At 41.2% G+C, this 21,858-nt stretch overlaps 3 protein-coding genes across 5 annotated transcripts in view; 2 read left to right on the top strand and 1 right to left on the bottom strand.

Moving 5' to 3' along the window:
* The window catches only part of LOC131473718 (regulator of G-protein signaling 7), a 60,406-nt gene extending 52,266 nt beyond the window's left edge, over window positions 1-8,140 (top strand). For all 3 annotated transcript variants that reach the window (XM_058651183.1, XM_058651182.1, XM_058651184.1), the window contains exons 9-18: window positions 296-377; window positions 1,232-1,306; window positions 1,836-1,934; window positions 2,478-2,539; window positions 3,434-3,544; window positions 3,647-3,772; window positions 5,395-5,581; window positions 6,243-6,332; window positions 6,816-6,852; window positions 7,780-8,140. In XM_058651183.1, the coding sequence (XP_058507166.1) occupies window positions 296-377; window positions 1,232-1,306; window positions 1,836-1,934; window positions 2,478-2,539; window positions 3,434-3,544; window positions 3,647-3,772; window positions 5,395-5,581; window positions 6,243-6,332; window positions 6,816-6,836 (853 nt within the window). In that variant the 3' untranslated portion in view covers window positions 6,837-6,852; window positions 7,780-8,140. The remainder of the gene's footprint in view (window positions 1-295; window positions 378-1,231; window positions 1,307-1,835; window positions 1,935-2,477; window positions 2,540-3,433; window positions 3,545-3,646; window positions 3,773-5,394; window positions 5,582-6,242; window positions 6,333-6,815; window positions 6,853-7,779) is intronic.
* Window positions 8,141-8,159: 19 nt separating this feature from the next.
* Window positions 8,160-15,966, top strand: grem2b (gremlin 2, DAN family BMP antagonist b). Its single transcript, XM_058651185.1, has 2 exons — window positions 8,160-9,832; window positions 14,583-15,966. The coding sequence occupies exon 2, from the start codon at window positions 14,584-14,586 to the stop codon at window positions 15,160-15,162; it is 579 nt and encodes a 192-aa protein (XP_058507168.1). The 5' UTR covers window positions 8,160-9,832; window position 14,583; the 3' UTR covers window positions 15,163-15,966.
* A 66-nt stretch (window positions 15,967-16,032) lies between these two features.
* The window catches only part of fmn2a (formin 2a), a 36,951-nt gene continuing 31,125 nt past the window's right edge, over window positions 16,033-21,858 (bottom strand). Inside the window, exons 15-18 of the mRNA XM_058651181.1 lie at window positions 19,301-19,352; window positions 18,254-18,403; window positions 17,180-17,261; window positions 16,033-16,932 (exon numbers count right to left, since the gene is read on the bottom strand). Of these exons, the coding sequence (XP_058507164.1) occupies window positions 16,906-16,932; window positions 17,180-17,261; window positions 18,254-18,403; window positions 19,301-19,352 (311 nt within the window). The 3' untranslated portion in view covers window positions 16,033-16,905. The remainder of the gene's footprint in view (window positions 16,933-17,179; window positions 17,262-18,253; window positions 18,404-19,300; window positions 19,353-21,858) is intronic.

The following is a 21,858-nucleotide window of genomic DNA, read 5'->3' as shown; positions in this document are numbered from 1 at the left end:
TAGAGGAGCAGCTTTTAAGAAATCTGCCACCTTGTGGTAATAGATGCTTTTTTTTTTTTACAGTTTTTCTTTTCATTATAATAGAGAGTCGCATCAAGTGATCAACTATTTACAATCAAACAAATAATTAATCAATTATTGAATATTCATGCCAATCTCTAGGCAGTAAATATTTAATATGTTGTGCAGCCCCCAGGTTTAACACCAAGTTTCTGCTCATTTCTTGCACATGACTCCACACATAAATTGTACATGAAAGCGTGCACGGGTTGATTTTGATCTGCATTTTTTTTAGAGTGGACAAGAAAAGAGACAAAATTGAGAGGAAAATTCTCGACAGCCAGGAAAGAGCATTCTGGGATGTACACAGACCAGTGGTGAGTGAAAGTATTGTGGTATTTGTGTCAATTTTGAAAAGATCATTTCTCAATGCTATTTTAATGTATCACTTTTAGGGATGAACTGAACTGTGTTGCATTCTGAAAACACTATGAAGTACAAGTACAAGTGTTCCATAGATATATATATACATATATACAGTATATGAACTTACATGATTCAAAGGTGCAAAGAGATGCACACACACTGTAAATCCTGACCCACGTGACTCTGTGCCGTACACATCGATAACTGTCACAACACATCAGTGTTACTGCGGCTCATTACCGTGGTCACACACACACACACACACACGTGCTCCGCATTAGCATCTTAAGTTTCCCCCCGAGGTTGTAAATGCTTTCCTTTGCTGTATTTCCCCCCAAAAGCCACTTCTCCATGCTTAATTGGAAAATAACAAGTTCAATTTATCTGTCCTTGGAGCGACATAATCAATATTAATTCAAATTTCACAGTGTTGCTGTCAAGCTACTTAGCCCTGTTCTCCTGGAAGAGACCTAGATTGGACCACTTGTTCAATCAGACAGAATTTGCACACCGAGATTTTTTGATTTCCCGCTGGTTTACTTGTTTTGCTGGATTTGGCACATTCCATGTTTAATTAAGCAGCATCTGACACATCATTCTGGTGACTTCTCAGAATCATCTCACACGAGCTTACTGGATATTATTTTTTTATTGGAAACGCATAAAAAGTACCTTGCCCCCACCTGAGTCGTCGTTCTAGAAGATGATGAAAGCACAGATGGTAATGTTGTTAAAAAAGAAAAAAGGGGGAGAAAAAAAAGCCAAATAAACAGTTTGCTGTTTTCCCTCCTCTCTCTTCTGAAAGCCTGGGTGTGTGAACACAACAGAAGTCGACATAAAGAAGTCATCCAGAATGAAAAACCCACACAAAACCAGAAAGGTACAGTACGTCTCACTCACCTTACAGCTGTATTTTAACGTCAGGATTGATAACATTGAAACACAGAGGAACACAAAGGTTTATTGGTTCCTCGCTGTGCTTCGCCGCTACGGTCTGGTACGCAGTTCCAGCACTTTTACTATTTATAGCACGAGTACTTTTATTTCTGTACTGGCACTTCTCACAAGATGCTGGTACTCTCTTTGGGTTATGTGCTCAATTCATTATCATTATTATTATCATTATTATTATTATTATTATTATTATTGCCCAGAAGAATACTTTCAGAGACTTCACCCATTTTGTTTGTTTCCAGTATCTTCAGTTTTCATTTTTATTGTTAAAGAAGAACACTGTCTATCTGTAATTGATTTAGTTATATATTTCAATATGAACTAAATATTTGAATAAATAGATGTTCAATAACATCTTCTGGTCTCTTTGATTTGCTGAAAAATGTCATTATTTTGTGTTATTTAACTCTTCACACACTCCTTTTTTCTGGTGCTGTTTCGCTTGTTTGTCTCAGTCTGTGTACGGGCTGCAGAATGACATCCGCACCCACAGCCCGACCCACACCCCCGCCCCAGAGGCCAAGCAGCCGACAGAAGAAGAACTGCAGGAACAGGTTAGAGCAGCAGAGCAGTAGAGCGCTGCGTTCACCTCTAAAGACAGAATCTGCACTCAAATGTTTGTTAAAATAGCATTTTCATATGACATTACTCCTTCACTTTTGGTGATTGTGTTGTAATCCTTGCTTTCGTTTGGCCTGTGAGAACAGAAAATGTGCTCTGAGGGAGCGTTTGTGTGAATACACCAGCAGTGCAGGGGCAGGCGGAGACAAGAATCATTTATCCTGTCAAACTGCAGAATTTTTTCGCAGTAGTTTTAACTTGCTGCTACTTCTACTAACAACACGGCGACAGTTGTGTGGAGGCTTAATCCACACACTGTGTGAACTACTTTGACAATAATTTGATTGTAATGAACATTTCAAAGTTACGCACTGCAGTTTTAATATGTGCATAACTAAGGGTGATGTCGCACAAATGTAATTATACAACTACAAGTGTCCTGTGGCCGCTCGTTGAATTGTGTAACTGCAAAATGAAAACGTCTTTTGAATTCATTGAGTGTGACGTCTGCAAATTGTTCCCTGCCATGGTTTCAGATCACCTTTTGGCAATTGCAATTAGACCGGCATCGACTGAAAATGTCCAAAGTGGCAGAGAGGTGAGTGATGTCGCCTGTGTCTTTATTCAGTTTAGCCATCGATCTGTTTATCGAGCAGTTAAACTGCCTAACATGGCGTGGAATTAAGATCTCTGGTGACCTTGAAGAGTGATTGTACCCAGCAAAAGCCATCTGGGGACATTAGTGCAGACGCTGGGAGACACTGGATGGGCTTACACAACGTCAGAGACGTGACAGAAAGCTGCAGAGAGACGTCTGAATGCAAGGATCCGGCTCTCATTTAAAAGTTCTCACTTTGAGTTTTTCATTCCTCTGAAGTGCATAATAATTAAACCACTATCTGTTACGGGAATGCGTTAAACCCTTTAACCCCTAAACCTCAAAATGCCCACCTGGAATTCTTCTTTTTTTGCTTATTTTAACCATTAAAGGGACAGAGAATGTCCTGTGAGTAAGTGCTTTTGCCCATTTTTCCAGAATGACTTCCAATATCTGGCAGTTATTTACAATTCACTGCATGTTAAAATAGTGTTTTAACAATTTAAAATGAAGCGAAACAAAGAAAAACACACAACAGATTTTGCATGTTAAATTTGAAGTTTGAACAGTATAAAACATATTTACAATAGCATTTTTTGAGTCTCTCAATATTTCTTTGTGCACAGACGGGCCAAAATATGGAAGCTATGTACACTCTCTAGTGACAAAGAGACACACGTTAGCTTTGACCTGCAACGTCTCAGCTTTCAAAAACTGTCTAAATTTTTCCGATAGCAAAAACGTTGCGTAACTACGGTAACGCAAAGTGCGCTTGTGCAAATATGTCGTCAGCGATACATTCGGCTTTAAAGGGTTTTAACATAAATCCACCTGATGTGATGATATATGAGGATACAGGCTGATGATGACATTGACCTGACCTTCTGTTGCCAGTTTGCTGGGTTACACAGAGCAGTACGTGGAATACGACCCTTTCCTCACGCCTCCAGATCCATCCAATCCCTGGATCTCAGACGACACCACGCTCTGGGAGCTTGAAGCCAGGTTGGTGCACTGTATGTCATGTTTGTTTGTACTGAGCGCGACGCACACGTACCTCGTCTCTGCCGGATGCGTGCGTTGCATTTGTTCTTTGTCTCCCTCCAGTAAGGAGCCGGGGCAGCAGAGGGTAAAGAGGTGGGCCTTTGGCATCGACGAGGTCCTCAAAGATCCTGTGGGCAGAGAGCAGTTCCTCAAGTTCCTGGAGTCTGAGTTCAGCTCAGAGAATCTCAGGTACAACATTTTCAAACACATTCAGAACTAGGACAATTAAAATGTGAGAGCATGATTATTTTTGTCATTTATGTGTTGTAATGTAACAAAGTACAAATACTTTGTTACTGAACTTAAGGAGAAAATTCACCTATCTTTACTTTACTTTATTTGTATTTCTTGCAGCTTTTACTTTTACTTTTTTCTGAAATAAACTGTGTACTTTTACTCCACTAATATATTTTTTACTCGTTACTACCAAATAAAAGCAGAAGAAGAAGAAGAGTTGGTAATGGTCTGTATTTATATAGAGCTTTTCTCGTCTTGATGAGCTGCTTTACACTATAGTTTTCACCCATTCACACACTGCAACATGGGGTTAAGTGACTTGCTCAAGGACACACATAGACTAGCAGAGCCAGGAATTAAACCCACAACCTTCCAGTTGAAAGACAACTTGTCCTACCACTGAGCCACCATGGCTCAATCCTAACTCTAATCCTAATCCTAAAGTACATTTTATATCACAAAATGACATTTGATACTTAAATGTCACAGTAAATGTCATATACTTTAAAGTACTTTATATAAGACTGTTAATGCCTCACATGTGTTCCTTGAGTCACATAACCCGACTCTCCCCTGACACATACAGGCACAAATGAAAGACCATTTAAATTGATTGGAATAAATAAATAGCATTTGACTCCCTCGCAATGAGACGCATGACTAATATGTCACTTAAATGGGTTTTTCCACTGGCAGCAGAGATGCTGGCATAATTGTTGTTTCAATGTCAACAATAACACGTTGGGAACAACGATATGACATGAAAACTATGATTTTATAGCGCATATAGCATGCTATATATATATATATATATATATATATATATATATATATATATATATATATATATATATATATATATATATATGATTGATCGGTGTGTAATGACGTCACCTACAGTGCTATTGTTCAATCAAAGCAGCAACAGCTGGCGGATACGACGTCTTTAACATATGTAATAGAAGCCAAGGCTGCAGCTGGAGCGAGACAGGTTGGTGGCAATGTTATGCTAATCAGTTTATTCATGGTAACAGGAAGACGGCAGAGTATTAAAGGTGCACACAAACAGCTAAATATGAATAAGCACTGTGCAGGGCGGCTCCTCAGCTCCCTCTGATGGCACATGCCTGCATTGTTTCTGCTCACAGCTGAAAATGTGCTTATTGCATTTTTAATATTGCACTGTTACCGACCCGAGTTTGTAAATTCAAATGAATCCCCAGAAGTGTCTCGGCTGCTCCACCTTCGATGGCTCTGAGCCACGTTCTTTACATCTGAGCTATTTAGGCTCCTTTCCACATTTGTAACGTCTTTTCAATAGAGTTTGTGTCGTTCCTGTTAGAAAATGAAGCCTGAAGAAAAATGAAGAAAATGATGACAGTTGAATCATTTTAATTTACTTACATTAAAGCTGCAGTGTGTGACAATTACGTAACATTAGTTATATGACGCTGTGATTAAGGCTGAATTGATCAGTTTGAAACAATGAATCACGTGTAAGTGGATTCATTAACACATATTTGAACGTGTATATGTCAAGATGTAACTATCTTACTGTTAACTCTGGTCTGTAGGTTCTGGCTAGCGGTCCAGGAGCTAAAGAAACGTCCCATCAGAGAAGTTCCAGCTCGGGTTCAGGAGATCTGGCAGGAGTTCCTGGCCCCCGGAGCGCCCAGTGCCATCAACGTCGACTCAAAGAGCTACGCCAAAACCACCCAGAATGTCAAAGATCCTGGACGCTACGCCTTTGAAGATGCACAGGTGTGCGATTATTTCAAATTCATTTACTTACATCCATAGTGAACCCTGAGAACACAGAGCGTTTCAGCTGCTTTTTCCCTTTATTCTAATTAAAAACAGAGGTGATAAGAGTCTTATATCCGTTTTTTCAGCACAACCTAGGCAACCCGATGAATTCTTTTTTTAAATTTTCACCAACTATATAAACACGCCTGAGCAAGAAGTAGTCATAATGTTCAAAATTGGATTGAATTTGTAAAATTTGGAAACACATCACAGTTCAAAGTTCACTTGTCTCATTATTTATGAACACAAAGGAAAGAAAAACATGTATTTTTTGTGACTTCTGCACAATTATTGCCACTTTATATCACAACTAAAAACACAACATAACATTTATCAGAACTTTGACTCAACAAACAAAAAAACCCACATTTTTTAAAGTCAGAATATGCGACCTTTAAACACACACACACCCAGGATGTCCATATAAGGAGTTGTGTATTATTCCCACGGTGAATTACCATGGGTGCACGTGCGGCACATATCCGTGCCACGTGAGCTCTTAAGGTTGATTACAGTAGTGGGTTATATGCAGCTCTGATTGTGAGTGTTGATCATTATTTTGTCTCATGCTTCACTTGTTGTCGTTGTTGTGTTGTCGTTGTTGTGTCTTTGACAGGAACACATCTACAAGTTGATGAAGAGTGATTCTTACAGTCGTTTCATTCGTTCCAGTGCCTACCAGGAATTATTACAGGCCAAGAAGAAGGTATTAAAAAACAAAAAAACAGAACCTGATTCAAAAGAGAAACCACAACAAACACAAAAGAGTCCACTAAAGGTGCGGATGATGGAGGAGCTGATCAGAACTCCTGTCAGGCTTGTAAAAATCATTATTAATAGCAAAGAGAGGAAAAAAGCCCATGAGTAATCATTCAAAACAACACAGGTGTATTTACGTACGTGCTTAAAACCTGCTGTGTTTCACTCCTACACTTTATTATTGCGTCAAACTGGCAAAGAGGACTCTATTATCATAGCTGTGGATATTTAAAAAACAAAAAACAAATCCCACACGGTTTCTTTTTAAGGTTCACATGATGTTTTCTGCTTTTTGAGCACAGTGCACAAGAATAGACTCCTGACTATTTACCTCAGTTTGTTTTCGCACCGTTTTGCCTTTTTAATGACGACAGAATAGACCTTTGCACGTTAATGACTTTACTGAACGTCTTCTCTCTTGTTCTCACAGAAAAGTAAGAACTTGTTCTGAAGGCTCTTGCTTCCAGGTAAGCTCAAAAATAACACAATCACAAAATCACAAAATCACTTTTACGAAACACTGTCGTGTTGGTGAAATGAATTTGAATGACATTGAATACAATGATGTATTCTATGTGAGGTCGATTGTTATCATAGTTTGATTTTGACAGACACAATGAAATGGAACTAAAGTATTCTGACCACTTTTGATGATTTTTATGCCATGTTTGGAATTTGATTATTGTTTGAACCTAATGAAGCGAATTTAGAAAATCCTTTGATCATATTTGACTTGATTAACCCTTAGAACACAGAACACTTTGACTATGTTTAATTATAGAGTGTCTTATATCCTTTTATCCAGCACAACCTAGGCAATCTGATTACTTTATTTTATATATATATATATATACACATATATGAACACACCTGAGCAGAAAGTAATAAAAATGTTTAAAAATTGGATTGAATTTGGGAAATTTGGAAAAAACGTCACAGTTCAAAGCTTGTTTTTATAAACAAAAAGAAAAGAAAAAACATTTTGTATTTTCTGCTCAATTATTGCTACTTTATATCGCTACTAAAAATGTGATACAAAATGAGTCCTAATTTTGACTCAACAACACATAAAAACAATTTTTTTAAAGCCTGAATATGTGACCTATAAACACACACCCCCAGGATGTCCATATAAGCAGTTGTCTATTATTCCCACGGTAAATTACCATGGGTGCACCTGCGGCTCAGATCAGATCAGATCAGATCACAAAGGGTTAAAAAAAGTGAGTTTAAAGTGGCCACCATTTTGTCGCCAACAGCCTTTAATATGAGAAAAGCCAACACACTTAAACTGAGAGACTTGATGGATTAGAGTGAACTTTCTTCCTCAAAGAACCAAAGGCGACCAACGCTCATTCATAGATAGATTGTTCTGTTTTCGTTTCTCCGTGCAGGGGAAACCACTAGCATCCAAGAGGCTGACCAGTCGTTTGTCATCACGCTAAAATCCACGCCATGTCTCTCTTTCTCTCTCTGGGACACAGAGAGAGGGACCATCCCATCTCTTCGTCATCGTCGTCTGTCCATCTGCTCTTGGCTCAGTTGACCAATGAGCCCGGGTCATCTGTTCGTCTGTTGTCCACCGGATGTTGCATGTCCATGGAGAGGGTGTTCCTTCTTTCTCTCTCTCCTCTTACAGTACCTGCTATATTTCCAGTATTCCCAGAAAGGAGGCTTTTGCTGGACTTGTGAGGACACGGACGGACCGATGAGATGAAAAAAAAAATTGTAATTCAGACAAAAAAGAAAAAAGAAAAAAAATACCGTATTCCAGTTCTTTCCCAACGTTAACTTCTGGATGGGAGCTCCGCCCCCTCTCTCACTTGCAGCTGAAGCAAATGATGTCAGAGAGGAAAAAAAAGAGGGGAAGAAAAACAAAGATAACAAAAAAATATAAAAACGACAGCTGAAACTGACGAAGCTAACCAGTGTCATTGCTTTACATGGTCTGAGGTCACAGATACTTTGTCACGCTATGGGAAATGTTGTGCAGAATGAATATACTATATATAAATATATATACATATATTATGATTCTTATTCTTATTATTTATTGTGCATTTATATCTTACTTTGTATTATTTTATTGCACTACAATAATTAGCACATGATGGTTGCCATTGCACTTGTAAAGTCACATTCAAGATTACAAAAAGGCTGTTTTCCTGTCTTATGTAGAACATAATTCTTTGTTATTCTCTCCTGCATTTATTTTTATACCATATTTAAAGACACTTTTACTTACTTGTATTATTAAAGTTGGCCCTCTATCTGTTACTATGGGCTGGTTGTGGATGTCGTCATTATTGTTATTATTATTATTATTATTATTATTATCTTGGGCATTTAAAATAATCCCAAAACACTGCACTTTTGTTTTGTACCACTAGAGGGGGATATATTATTTTCTACAGCAGGGAGCTGAACTCCTGGAAGCAACAGGCTCCTCATCCATCAGAGCAGCAGCAGAATGCAACACAGTGCTTTTCAGGGCAAATTAGGCTTTGTCATGCAAAAGTATCATCAGCCTCTTCAAGGGGGCTATTGTGCAGACTGTGCCCTGCTCTGCAGAGGCTGAGGTTTGGTCGGGGTCTGTTGATATTTCAGCTCTTTGAAGGCACAACTGAGCCTCTGTGCCCGGTGGTCACTTCAGAAAAGGGCCACAGACAAACAAGCTGTGGCATTTTCCAAAGCAGGTCGTTAGTGGGTCTGGGTTGTAATGTGATGTGGTTACAGTGTCAGTGAAAGAAGATAAACAGCTGTTGGGGTTTTTTTTCTTGGACGAGATCATCGTCTCTTATCATGTTGGCTAAATTTTTACCAAATATGTGAAGGCAAGAGTTAAAAGAGGGAAGAGAGAGAGGAAAAGAAGTGTCAGTTTGTCAGGTTTGGTGTATTATGGACAGGTGGGTATAATAAAAAAAACAAATTAAATTACATACTAATATTAATTGGGAGAGAGAGAGACGAGCATGTGGATGAAAATAAAAGAAGTGAAGCTTGGATTGATTCACACAGTGACCAGGGCCAATAGGAAGAACCCTCCCAGTCTTGAGGAGGGAAGAGGAGGTGGTAGGGATTCAAACTAAGGCAGGGTTTACAGTGAGTCAAAAACTCTCAAAGACAGACTAGAGGCACCACTGCACTGTGATGTGGGCTTACTCTGACTTTAACCTGGAGCTTCTCTTTTGAACAAGAACACAAGACGACCAAAAACAGACAGAGAAGGAAAACAAAAGATACCACTTTTCCACAAAGATGGTAAACTGACGTGGTGTCTGAGACTCTTGAATCTTTAGTAGAGAGGGGAAAAGAGGAGCAAGGACAAGCCTGAGGATACTACAGATTATGTTGCCATGGAAACCCAAACTTGGAGCCGGGCACAAGGACCAGTGAAGGTGGACAACCATCCCTGATTTCAACATTGACACACTGCTGTGGTGAGAGGTACATGAACCATACTTAATGTTTCACTCATCATTTTTAAAAGAACTTTCTAGAGATGCAAGAGATGTAAATGTCGACTAACATGAGAGATAGTGCACACTAATTCCCTATTCATGCTTTATAAGAAATAAATATTAATGCTAAATTGCAACAGGTTTTTCCAAACATAACTGATAACATTTTGTTATAAATACTAGATATTTTTATAAGTGCAGAGAAAAACGGACTTTGTCTGCGGTGCATGTGAGAAAACTGTGATTAAAGCTCTCAGAATAGCATGTGCCATTTTGAAGTGACTGAGAAAAGTGGAGCTGAGCAAGTGCCGCAAGGACACATCCCACTCGAGTGTGAGACCGAGTGACTCAGTGAGTCTCTGAGTGACTAAGCAGAACCGTGTAATTTGAGCAGCAGTAGTTGTGCAGCTATTCAGTATTTCTGCCAGCAACGATGGTTCCATCCATGGCAGAGAGAGAGAGAGAGAGAGGCCTTCAAGATCCTGTAAGGTGTTCTGGATAAAAGTGTCTACTAAATCACTATAATTAGTGGCTGGAGGTTCCAGGGAATTAGTGTTGTGAGTAAAAGCATTAGTGAGTGATGACAGGACGTTATACTGTGCGTCTCGGTGAGATTAAGAACCGGTTTAATTTTTCCAGTGATTATGAAAAGAATAAGACAATTATTTTAATGCCCAGAGTGAACCTATATAATCTCTAATGCTTCCGTCACTCCTCACGTGCACAGGTGTTTGTGTGCATGAATGTTCACTTATTATTGTGAGAAATCATGTGTAGACTGATGTATGTGTGTGTGTGCGTGCAGGGAATGATCCCTCTTTCAGCTCTGGCGACTGCACCACCTCGTACAATCCTCTCTGATGTTAAAGAGGCTTTAGCGCGCCGACACATTACACTGCCTTTAGCAACAGAGACCTTCACTTCCCTTCACTGCAAGGCTCTAAAGACAGTCGAACAAGTATTTGATGGAGACCTTGGCGACATTCTTAACGCTGAGAAGTTTCCACGCGAACAAGCACCGGGATAATCCTTAGGGGAAGTGGATTAAAACTGGCAGAGAATTGCTGCGTTTGTTGCAGAACGTGAACTTTGCATGTTGGCTAAAATATGGCTATGAAGGAGGACATTTAAAGTGTTTAATATGGCGCGGCCTGCCTGTGCGTCAGTCCCTGCAAACTCAAACTGTGCAGTCAATAGTTAAACGTTTTAAAGCGTTAAAAATTACACTTTAAAACACCAGTAATATTTCCATTTCCACCTATAAAATACAGATCATATATATATTCATTTTGAGCTATTGTCAGAGAGGTTGGAATGATCCAATTTAGCACTTTTGAAGCTACTTAATGGAAAATAAACTGCATTTTAAGGTATTTAAATAAACTCGAGTTGAAGGTGGTGTTAACCGCCGCAGCTAAGTGGCGTCGCCCCGATTTGTAATGAAAAACCATGCACTATCATAACATCTCTAATTGCCTCCTCGTCCCTCTCTAAATCACTTTACAGTGTGTTGCCGAGTCAAAGGAGTCGCCTCGCATTCTTACCCGTGCTGAGCTTGGAAAGCATTATATCTGGGCTGCTAGTCATTACCGAGATGGATTGTGGTGACAAATGGCCGCTCAAATTGCCTAAAGCAGCCTCCTGGCGATGTTGGCATTAAACACATTTGCACAGCAAAAGCCCCCAAATGAGCCAACAGTCGAGTGTAGTTTGGGAAAATACAAAATCCGCAAATGCAGATAATGACATGGTTCCTCTTTGTGTAATTGGCTCCAAGTGAAAACATTTCATTTACCTCTTTCTCGCTCTCTTTGTATCCTGTGTGTGTGTGTGTGTGCGTGCATGTGCACGTGAGGGAGGTCACGTATGTGTGTGTGTGTGTGTGTGTGTGTGCGCAGCTACTTGTGTGTGATTGAGGTTTGAGTTGCACGGTGAATTAAATGCAGTTCTAGTGTAATTAAGTGCATTTAAGCAGTCTGTGTGTATGAGACTTTCTGACGCACCAATAATTGAGGCATCAGGTTTTGTTTGTTTTAACCTGCCTTTGAAGACATGCTGGGAAGATGTTTCACATGGTTTAGCTGAAGTCTACATCTGTGTGTACAAATTCTTTTTTAAATGTCTTCACATGACTCTCGTTTTAATGACAGAATATGTGAAATATTCAAATGCTTTCCAGTCAGGTGGGGGATTTATTTTCAGGACTTTTTTTTCCCATTTTACTTTGAGATTAGGAAAAAAACCAAAACTCATTGTTCTGCTAACAAAAAAAACAAAACCATAGTATTATAATTCTATGTTGTTGTTCATTCTGAACAACAAAACAAGTTCCCACTGTTGATAATAGCTGTTTTCAAAGAGGGCTTGTGTCTAGCTCAGCAGTCTCGCTGGTATTTGAAATTTCATTAGAGGTCTGAATTTTGGAACCAAGGTCTGCCACAGTTCAGTGAAGCTTATCCCAAAGTATTTGTGGTTCTGGTAAAACATAAAGCTGTGTTTGTGGACAATATTAGTGTTTAGCAGACAGAAAGGTCAGGCTTTAGTCCTTTTCTCAGCATTAACACACAAAACCACAGTCTTCTTCCGTCTCCGAGACGCTGATGATTAGTGCTGCGCGTCAAGGAGAGACAGAGAGATAGAGTGACAGAAAGAGGCAGAAAATAAGGAGACAAACAGCTTGTGGAAAGATATACGGCTGTGGAAGGAGGGCATTAACTGAGCATGAAGCCCAGGAGGGGCTGCTTTGGTTTCCCAGTAGGTCATTTGTCCCCATCATCTTTGCCTCTTTTCCCTCTGTCTTCTAAACTCACCTCAGCACTTCCCCCAAAGCCCCTGAATCTCTCCCCCCAAAACCGCAATTTGTCTTTGCTGCTGAGATTGATGAGGAAAGCTTGGCAGGGCCACCACTGTCATACTTGCGCCGAGTCTGGGAGTGGAGAGGGAGCGCGGCTGCTGACTGTACGGGCCATCCGTCATGCTCTGTGTACACAGTGACTTGGGTCATCCCTCCAGAGTCTGTTTGCAGACCCATAGCTCTCCAAAGTTACAGCCAGGGTGCCTCTAAGGGCAATGGGTGGAGGGAAAGCTGAGAACAAGAGCCTGCACACAGAAGCATAGCCCGTTCCTCATGAGCAGCGGGGTTTTTGTGTTTTAAAACACACAGACAGCAGGAACAAGACTGTTGCACATGGAAGGTAGATCGCTGGAAGATGGAGTGGGGTCACAGCTCCCTGATGCTGTAGGTGGTGGAAGGACCCAGCGGGAGTCTTTGGTTTAGTTTTTCTAACCTTATGATGGGCGTGTAGGCGAGTGTGCTGGCCCGTGTGTGCGTTTGAAAAAAGCGTGTGCTTACAGAAGAAGCACAGATCTATCAAAAATAGACTTGTGGAGAACACTTAAATCTGGTTTCTTGGCAGGTAGTACACAAAATCCAAAATATTTCCTTCCTGCCTCGGTTTGAGCTTTCAATGAAGACAACAAAAACAGATTTGAGAGATCAGATTTGCACGAGGACGTATGAAAGAGGGAAAGAAGATCTGCTGTCTCAGTGGAACATGAATATGTTTCTCTATATCCTTACGAAAAAAGTCGAGATAGAATTCATGGAGCAGCTCTGCACGGTTGACATACAGCTGCTGTCGAGTGCACTAGAGCTGCTGAGACGGTGATATACAAACTTAAGTGCTCGTGCAGCTTGGGCAGACCTCCCGTGACCTCAAGGTCAAGGGCAGAAAAAAAGGGGGGGGGGGGGCAAAAAACAAAGAGGAATATGATATAGTAATTTGTTCCATGTCAGAGTGAGTCGCTTGTCCGGGAAAGAAAGAGAAAAAGGGGGAACATAGAAATTTACACAGCAAAGAAGATTCTCTGAATATGAGCAGCCAATGGCCTTGAGGCCGTTTGGTTCTCTGTCAGAATTTCTGACTTGATGTCATGCAATGCTTGTCAAGAGCAACATCTGCTGGAAAGATGCTTGAGTGATGGTCAAAAATGTGCTGGCACAAATACTGACAGCGTGCACACGGGTGGATACTCCAGTCCGCGGAGCAGAGGAACGGTTTCTCCGGAGCAGACTTATCTCTCCGGTGCGAGCGTGATACAGAAGACACGACGGTGATTATGGACGCGGGTCATTCTCAGTTCACTTTGCTCCATCGTATATCACCAAAGAGTAAAAGAGTGGACTCCCAAAGGGCACTGTAGAGTTCCCCAACTCTTCCCCTAATAACATGCAGATGGGCCTCTCTAATGCCTGTTTACATATCTGCGGCATAGTTCATGACTAAAGTAAGCAAAGCCCTAATTATTTTACCCGGCGACGGGACCAATAAAATCAACTTCCCCTTCTCGTTATGGGTGTTTAAGTGTATCCTTTGATGGCAGGGCTTTGTTTATTTTTGGAAGAGTTGCGTAGCCGAGAGGAAAGCAAATAGAAGTAATGACACAGAGATGCTGACAAATGGGGGCCCTGGTGATGGATTAATTTCCTCAATGATGCCTCGGAGGCTGCACTCCAAAGGTGGTTCAACATGAATGCACTTTGGCACAGTTGCAAACACAGTTGGTAATATGAATGTCGTGTCAGTGACAGCACGACTGTTTTGTAAGATCACATACTTCACGAATTAGTGTTGCACTAACTCAACTGTTCATAATTTCGAGTTGAGCAGATGTTCCATTCTGTTTAGACATGTAATGCATAGCAATGTGTCTCTGTCTTTTTTTTGTTTTTGCAGAATGCTGTGGAGAATAACTATCCCAGTCATACTGGCTGGGGTGCTCTGCATCACCGCAGAGACCAAGAAGCCCCGGCCGCAGGGATCCATCCCATCGCCGTACAAAACTAAAGGGAACCTGTCCTCGGAGCGCCACCACCGGTTACTGCAGCAGAAACCTGAGGTGCTGTCCTCCAGCAGAGAGGCCTTGGTGGTGACAGAGCGCCGCTACCTCCGCAGAGACTGGTGCAAGACCCAACCGCTCCGTCAGACAATCAGTGAGGAGGGCTGCCGGAGCCGCACTGTGGTCAACCGTTTTTGCTACGGCCAGTGCAACTCCTTCTATATCCCCCGCCACATGGGCCCCAGCTCCGGCCACGGCCAGAACCGAGGCCAGGCCTCGGGTTCTGGCAGGAAAAAGCACAACAAGGCCCAGGAGCCGTTCCAGTCCTGCTCCTTCTGCAAGCCGCACCGCATCACACAGCTCACAGTGCAGCTGGACTGTCCGGACCTGCAGCCCCCCTTCAGACACCGCAAGGTGCAGAGGGTCAAACAGTGCCGCTGCATGTCTGTGGACGTGAGCAGTCATGGGAAACTGTGAAGGACAAATTCAAAGGACATCTGAATATTGTCAAAGGCAGATACCGACAAACTTTGCCAAACAAACACTGGCTTCAAGTCGAGCGACTCTGCATCATGTTTGACAAATAACGGCCTGTTCCGCCATAAAATGACGTAAAACATGGAACTGGTGCTGCTAAAAGCCAAACGTTGATTTAATCAGAGACTGTTGGTGAGAGAAACTTGATTCATATGATCTGTGCAAGAGACACTCATTGTTGTTTTTGATTTTTTTCCCCACAAAGCTCATATCTAACAGTTATTTGTACATTTTCTAATAGATTTCTTTGTGTAAAGGGCATGTTCACCGTCTGATTGACCCAGCAAATCATATAAGTCATAATTATCAGTGGTATGGAGACCAAATAGGTTATATCTAACTTCCATTTGTACATGTGCTAATAGATTTCTTTGTGAAAAGTGTCTCTGTGTTTCCTCAAAAACAATAAAGACGAGAAAAGTGAGATAGAATAAGTTGTTCCCTGTGAACCCTACGCGACATGTTTGTCGTGCAACAGTTTGAAAGCCCCATTTTTATGAATTGACTGTTTGGGAAGTATTTTATCTGCTATCGTGTTTTCTTTTCACGTCGACGTCAACGGCGGGATTTGGAGAAACATACAGCAGCACAGCAGTGACCTGCAGCAGCACCTGTGTGCTTGTACACGTTTGCCAGGTATATGAGGCAGTAAGGAAGAGCTACTGCAGCATGTGTAATGGGGGTGCAATGCTATACAGTGTGTATATTATCTTTGTGTGTATGTGTGTATGCGTATGAAAAATATATTAAATCTATTTCATATAAAATGTTGGGGTCATTGAGTGATACAATATAACCGACAAACAAAACTCTGGTACATGCAGAATTGCTATTAAAAATTAATGCAATCTCTTTAATTCAATAAATATTTTTTCACGGCCAAGGACAAAACATCTGGTTGGTATTGTGAATGAATGTCACAATGAATCACGAAATCCTGAATGAAACAATATTAGTTCTGTGTGTGATCACATGACTCGGGGCTGCATGTAAAACAAAGGTTAAAAACGATCGCCGGAGTCCAGAAACAGACTTCATGAGACGATCATTAAGAACAGCACATGCCATGGATCACTGCGTGTGTGGAAAGTGGATTTTTCTTCCTTTCGTGTATTATTTAATCGCAAAAATGTCTCCGTAAAAAATTATCTCTGCTCAGCACTCGTTTGGACCACTCATGTGTGCGATAAGGCACTTTCTGTCTGGCAGGTGACTCGCTACCACAATATAGAGAGGCTATAAAACTCTGTGCTTTTCACCATTAAAGGATAAATAAACATGACGTTCATTTGAATAAAAAAATGAAAATAAACTACATACGGCTTTTAAAATAGTGAAAAGCTCGGATTTAGTCTTGCTACAAATTGTCCAATGGACATTTGTTGGCAAATGACTCATTTCTCATTTAATCATCTCAGCTTAATGATGCCTCAGCAACGTTTTCTGGACGGTGCTACAAAAGAGCTGGCTGAGAATCTAATTTTTTAATTCCCCGCTCAAACAATATAATGTCCTCGTAATGTCCACTTTGAAGTGCGAGCGCGTAATAAAAACAGCTCTAAATCAACTGGAAACAAAGACGGGAAGCAAATAAATGTAGAAAACGACGGATGACTCATGTACGATTGTACAAACAGTGCTTGTGCAACGGGGCTTGATGATGATAATTTTCCATTTTCTGCTTCAGATCTTCTGACCCAGCTTTGCTTTCTGTGGAATAAAATAACAGGTCTGAGTTATTTACAACAGGCAGCACTGGCACTTATCTCAACAAGCTGCTGCTGCTGCTGCAGCCAAAAGTGTTGTTTCTTTTATGCCCTAGGTGAAGAGATAATGTGCAACAAGGGGAGGGGAAAAAATTAAAAAACCAACAACAATAGAGGGCACATACGGCTGGAACTACATTAACCAAAGCACAGAGGAATCAGTGTAGTCAATTATAAGTGCAAACACGTACTATTCCAGTGGCATGTTTGGGTTTTACACTGTAGGACGCCTTCTCCCTGGCCTGTTTGAAGCAGTCCTCCGCCATTTTGACCCTGAAACAAAAGGTCAGTCATAATTATGAGTCACTGTGAGGCAGGAAATATTCAGATGCACACAGACATGCACACTCCTGAAATCCACTATTTTAACCACTGTAACAGGAAGATTATGGTCACGAGGTATTTGGATACAATGATCTCGTTTGTCCGAGGGCCAACCCTCCGACTTTGGTGTGACTCACTCTAGTTTACTACGGCTCGGAGCGAGGCCAGCGGCATCAAACGACAACATCAGCATGTTAGCGATGTGTCAGTGCAGCAGTTTACACTGACAGACGTGTGTCTTTCCTACACTCAGTACACGAGGGCTGTGTTTGCCAAACACTGCATGTCCATACAGCGTGAGTGAGGATTGATATCTATAGCTGCTCTGGAGTGGAAAAGAAAAGGAAAGAAATAGCAGGAGTGGGTTGGGACGGCCGCCTATGGCAAAGGGCAAAGAGCTAATGCTTTCAATTCTGTTTGGATTCTTTTCTACTGTAAAAGCAATGCTTGTGACATTTCCCTTCTCTTACAAATACATATCACAGTTCAATCTTCATTTGGCATAATGGACCAATTTGCTTTCTGTTGATATATGCAGCATTATCTTTATATTCATCAAACCACTGGAAGCTAACTGAATGCTCCATGTGTTTTTTTCATTACCGGGGTGAGGACATAGATTTGGGTCATTTCACCTCCTTTCCCTTCATGAATTTGAATGAATCCGATACGATCGCCAGCAAAACATGAGACGCAGCGAAAGTTATTCATTGTTCGCAAACGTACGCTTGAGGAAAATCCTACATGTTGTAACTAATGTTGTTTTTGTCCCGTAATGACAGATAATGGTATACCCTTCACGGAAATATGGACAAATGAATGAAAAGCGGTTAAATATTTCATTTTAGGCTCGTAAATTCAGGTAATCTGTCAGACGACAGGATTCATATCAAGTTTAATGTCATTTTCTGAAACGGGAAACTTCCCCATCACCCTCTCACCGTTCCTGTAACATCAGCCGATTATGCTTCTTCCACTGGTCTTTGAAATCAGTGGAAAACTCGTGCCAAACGGAGAATAACGTGTTCGGAGAGACCTCTTTCTCTCCTGCCTTGGGCTTTACCGAGAAGGACAAGCTCAACTCCAAGAACCTGAGGGCAGAGAAGAAAATCAAAACAAAAAAACAACAAAAAAAGCCTCAAGAACCAAATATTACACACGAGATTATAGAAACCTACGGCGACTGTTGCGAAACCTGGCAGCGCAATGCAAATATGCAAAATAAGAAAGTTAATCTTGGAAGAATATGTTTTCTTAAAAAGAGATTTAGTGACATTAAAAACCCCAACCGATGATGACTCAGCATTTAAGAAATGCAAGTACTGACAAACAGCAGCGTAGTCATTCTGTTCTGTTTTTCTAAGGGATTAATATCCAGGCCTAAAATAAAACTCATGCATCTCCAGGGTTATACTTTGTCACACCGCTCCCTGGTGTGCCGAGGCTTAACTATGCACATTGGAGTGAGGGAAGAGGGGGAAATATGCACACAACTTGCACACAATGGCAGAAAGCAGCAACAGAGAGTGTGCACATGGCAGCGGACGACACGCATTCAAGTGTTGAATGTGTCGGCCATTTGCAGTGGATCAATACGGCGGACAGGTTGGGGTCTCTTTGTTTGGAGTGTGCTATAGGAACACATTCCTCGCCAGCAGAAACAGAAGCCTGGAGCCAAGGCTGTCTACTCTCGCTCTGCTTAGATAAACAACACAGACACCGCACATGGGGCCTCTCGTCTGCTGATGGCCTGGCATGACGGCCTACCACTTCCATATCGCTGAAGGAACTGGCAGGCCAAAATATTGACAAAGCAATGAGGTTATATTTCTTCACGGCGGTGAGAAGGCATCACCTCCAACTGTAACTGGGAGGGCATTATTACTTTGCCTTTCAAATGAAGAGCTAATCACTGCCGCGCCGTGTGTGACCCATGTAAAGGAAGTGAAGCGACTAATAAGGAAAACATTTAAAGATGAAGTCCTTACATCTTCTGCGTGTCCGTCAGCTGCTTCTCTTGTGTTTCCAGTATCGTTTTCGCTGCAAAGTAAATTTAAATGAAGAAGGATTAACATTCCTCACAGAAAAGACATCGTTCACCCTCTCACTGTGCAGTCAGGAGGATTCCACATGTCACCATTACTTAAACCAACAGTCTTTTCAGGGTCAGTGTTGTGCCACCAGGTTATTGAGTGTTGGACTGTCCACTGTTGCACAACTGACAAATGAGTGCCGCAGACCCCAGCACAAGTGCTTCTTTGTGCAGGGTGAGTTTGAATGGAGACAGATGACTGCATGTGTGTGTGTAGGTTTGTGTGCAAGAGGTGTGAGAAAGGGTAAGAAAACTGGAGTTGGACAACACGGTACCCATTAGGAAATACCGTATTTCCAGCTGGCCGCAACATTTATCTCGTTGTGCCATCGGGATCAGTCCGACTGTGTCGCGAGTCGTGATATAAGAGAGCGGCAGTGAAATGTGACAGCGTCAGACAGGCAAATGCCACAGGTTACTCGTGATCAAATTTCACTTGTAGGGGCCGAGTTTTAATATATAAAAGAGCTGCGGTGGAGTCAAGCCAGCTGTATCTTCTGGTGGTCCATACTGATGGACAATTGACAAAAAGCTAGACAATAAATTCTCCCACTCAGCTTCTCCATCCCCTAAAGGTCAATAATGTGTAAGCTGCTTGAGCCTGAAACAGTCAAATGACCAGAAATAAACTACGGCCTCGTCGTGCAAGCTTTCCAACACACACATGACAGTCGATGGGACGGAGAATCTTTCCTGGCACAAAAATCTGTGTTGTGCTCTTATGTTGGGAATATCTGGTTGCTACGTGTAATTGAAGCCAGAGCCACATCTAAAGATCCCAGGCGAACCCGCTGAGACCGGCACTATGCTTTATCGTCCATTCCGCTGTTCTAAATCACTCCATAGCCCTCAATTGTGTCTTTCCACGCTGACGGCTCATCAATAAATGATGACATATCGATAAATAACGCGGACGGATGGAGCTTCCTAAAAGCATCTTAATATCGGACTGTGTTCCATCCTTCAAGCGAAGATGTTTCAAGATTTGTAATCACTGTGACACTGAGCTGGACGCTTTGACCAAAGAAATATCTATTTTTAGGAGTATTGAACATCCATACCATTGCAGTATGAACTCTGCAAGACTATTTGTGCCATCTGGATTCCTATTGTGAAGACATGAACATAAAGTGGTGCTGCAGGGCAAGATGACTTAAAGGTCCAGTTCAGTTTATTGGCAGAAAATGACTATACTACCCATGAGTATGTTCGTATGAAAGTATTATGGGGCTTTAACATAAAACACCTGACTTTTGTAGCTTTGTAATAAGCCTTTTATATATACTTTAGACACAGAGTGCGCGTTTCTTGTTTTGAAGAGGAAGCTGGGAGTCGCAGCATCACTAATTCTTACATACTGGACCTTTAACATCCTATTTACAAGAAAATAAAGGATGAAAATATTTTTATCTATGTCTTGTTCTGTTGGTTCATTATTTGGTTCGACATTGTAAAAAGTGTGATTTTGCCAGACAAATTTCATACATGAACGTAAAAAAGAGGTTTGATAACTGGCTGCATCAGCAAAATCCATGGTTACGGTTATATTGTAAGGTTATCAAAATGATATTTGTGCATATGAATCCAATTCGATTATCAAAGAAATGTATTAAAACACATTTTTTTTGGTCCCCATTTAAATGTATTAATCTATTTATTAACAACACGTCTGTGACCTAAGTCTAAGTCCTGATACATGTCTACCATAATTTCTTATGTAAACAGATGTGTGCCTGGTGTGTGTGTGTGTGTGTGTGTGTGCGCCCACTGTGTTTGTTTGTTAAAGGAAAAATGTTGCAGTTTAATGTTTGGTTCTCAAAAAAAATAGACTTTGTTAAATGTTTCCATTTGATGTGTTTTTGCTATTAAAACATGCATCTACATACACTGTGAGACAATGAACAACAAGCCTAAAACTGATGTTTATTTTTTGCAAATAAAAATTAATGATTAAGCATCCATGGTGAGCGTGTGTGTGTGTGTGTGTGAGTGTGTTTGGGGGGGGGACCAGTGGCTTACATGGTGTGATGTCCTAGCAGCAGAGTGGTTGGTAAAAACAGGAGGTGGGTTTGACAAGTCTTACTAATCTTAATGTCCATCAGAGACAGATTATCACATGGCCAGTGTTGCTTGCAAGTCACAGTGACTCCATCAAAAGGTCTGCATGCATGAGAATTTGTGAAGCGAGTGGGGAAAATTGAGCTAGACCAAACAGCCGAGCTCCAACAAGTCCGCTCCCACTGTTATTCTGTGGTTAGTTTCATGGTCAGAAAATAAACAAAAGTGGCTTAAACTGTGGAGCCAGCAACAGTTTAACCTCAGGCTTTTTTGAAATTACAAAAATAACAAAAATAAGACATTTGGCTGTTGTTCTTTTTTTCACCACAGCAGTGGAGGAACCCCAAGAATCTTGTCTGGAGCCTTCTAAGTCACATGTCCACATTACGGTGCTTA

This window comes from Solea solea, chromosome 15 (genome assembly GCF_958295425.1).
Source record: "Solea solea chromosome 15, fSolSol10.1, whole genome shotgun sequence".
Taxonomy (NCBI): domain Eukaryota; kingdom Metazoa; phylum Chordata; class Actinopteri; order Pleuronectiformes; family Soleidae; genus Solea; species Solea solea.
The sequence above is the reverse complement of the archived record's forward strand: the minus strand, read 5'-3'. Positions and strand labels throughout refer to the sequence as shown.

Excerpts from the sequence above, each read along its gene's own strand:
- grem2b (XM_058651185.1), top strand. The coding sequence starts at position 14,584 with ATGCTGTGGAGAATAACTATCCCAGTCATACTGGCTGGGGTGCTCTGC.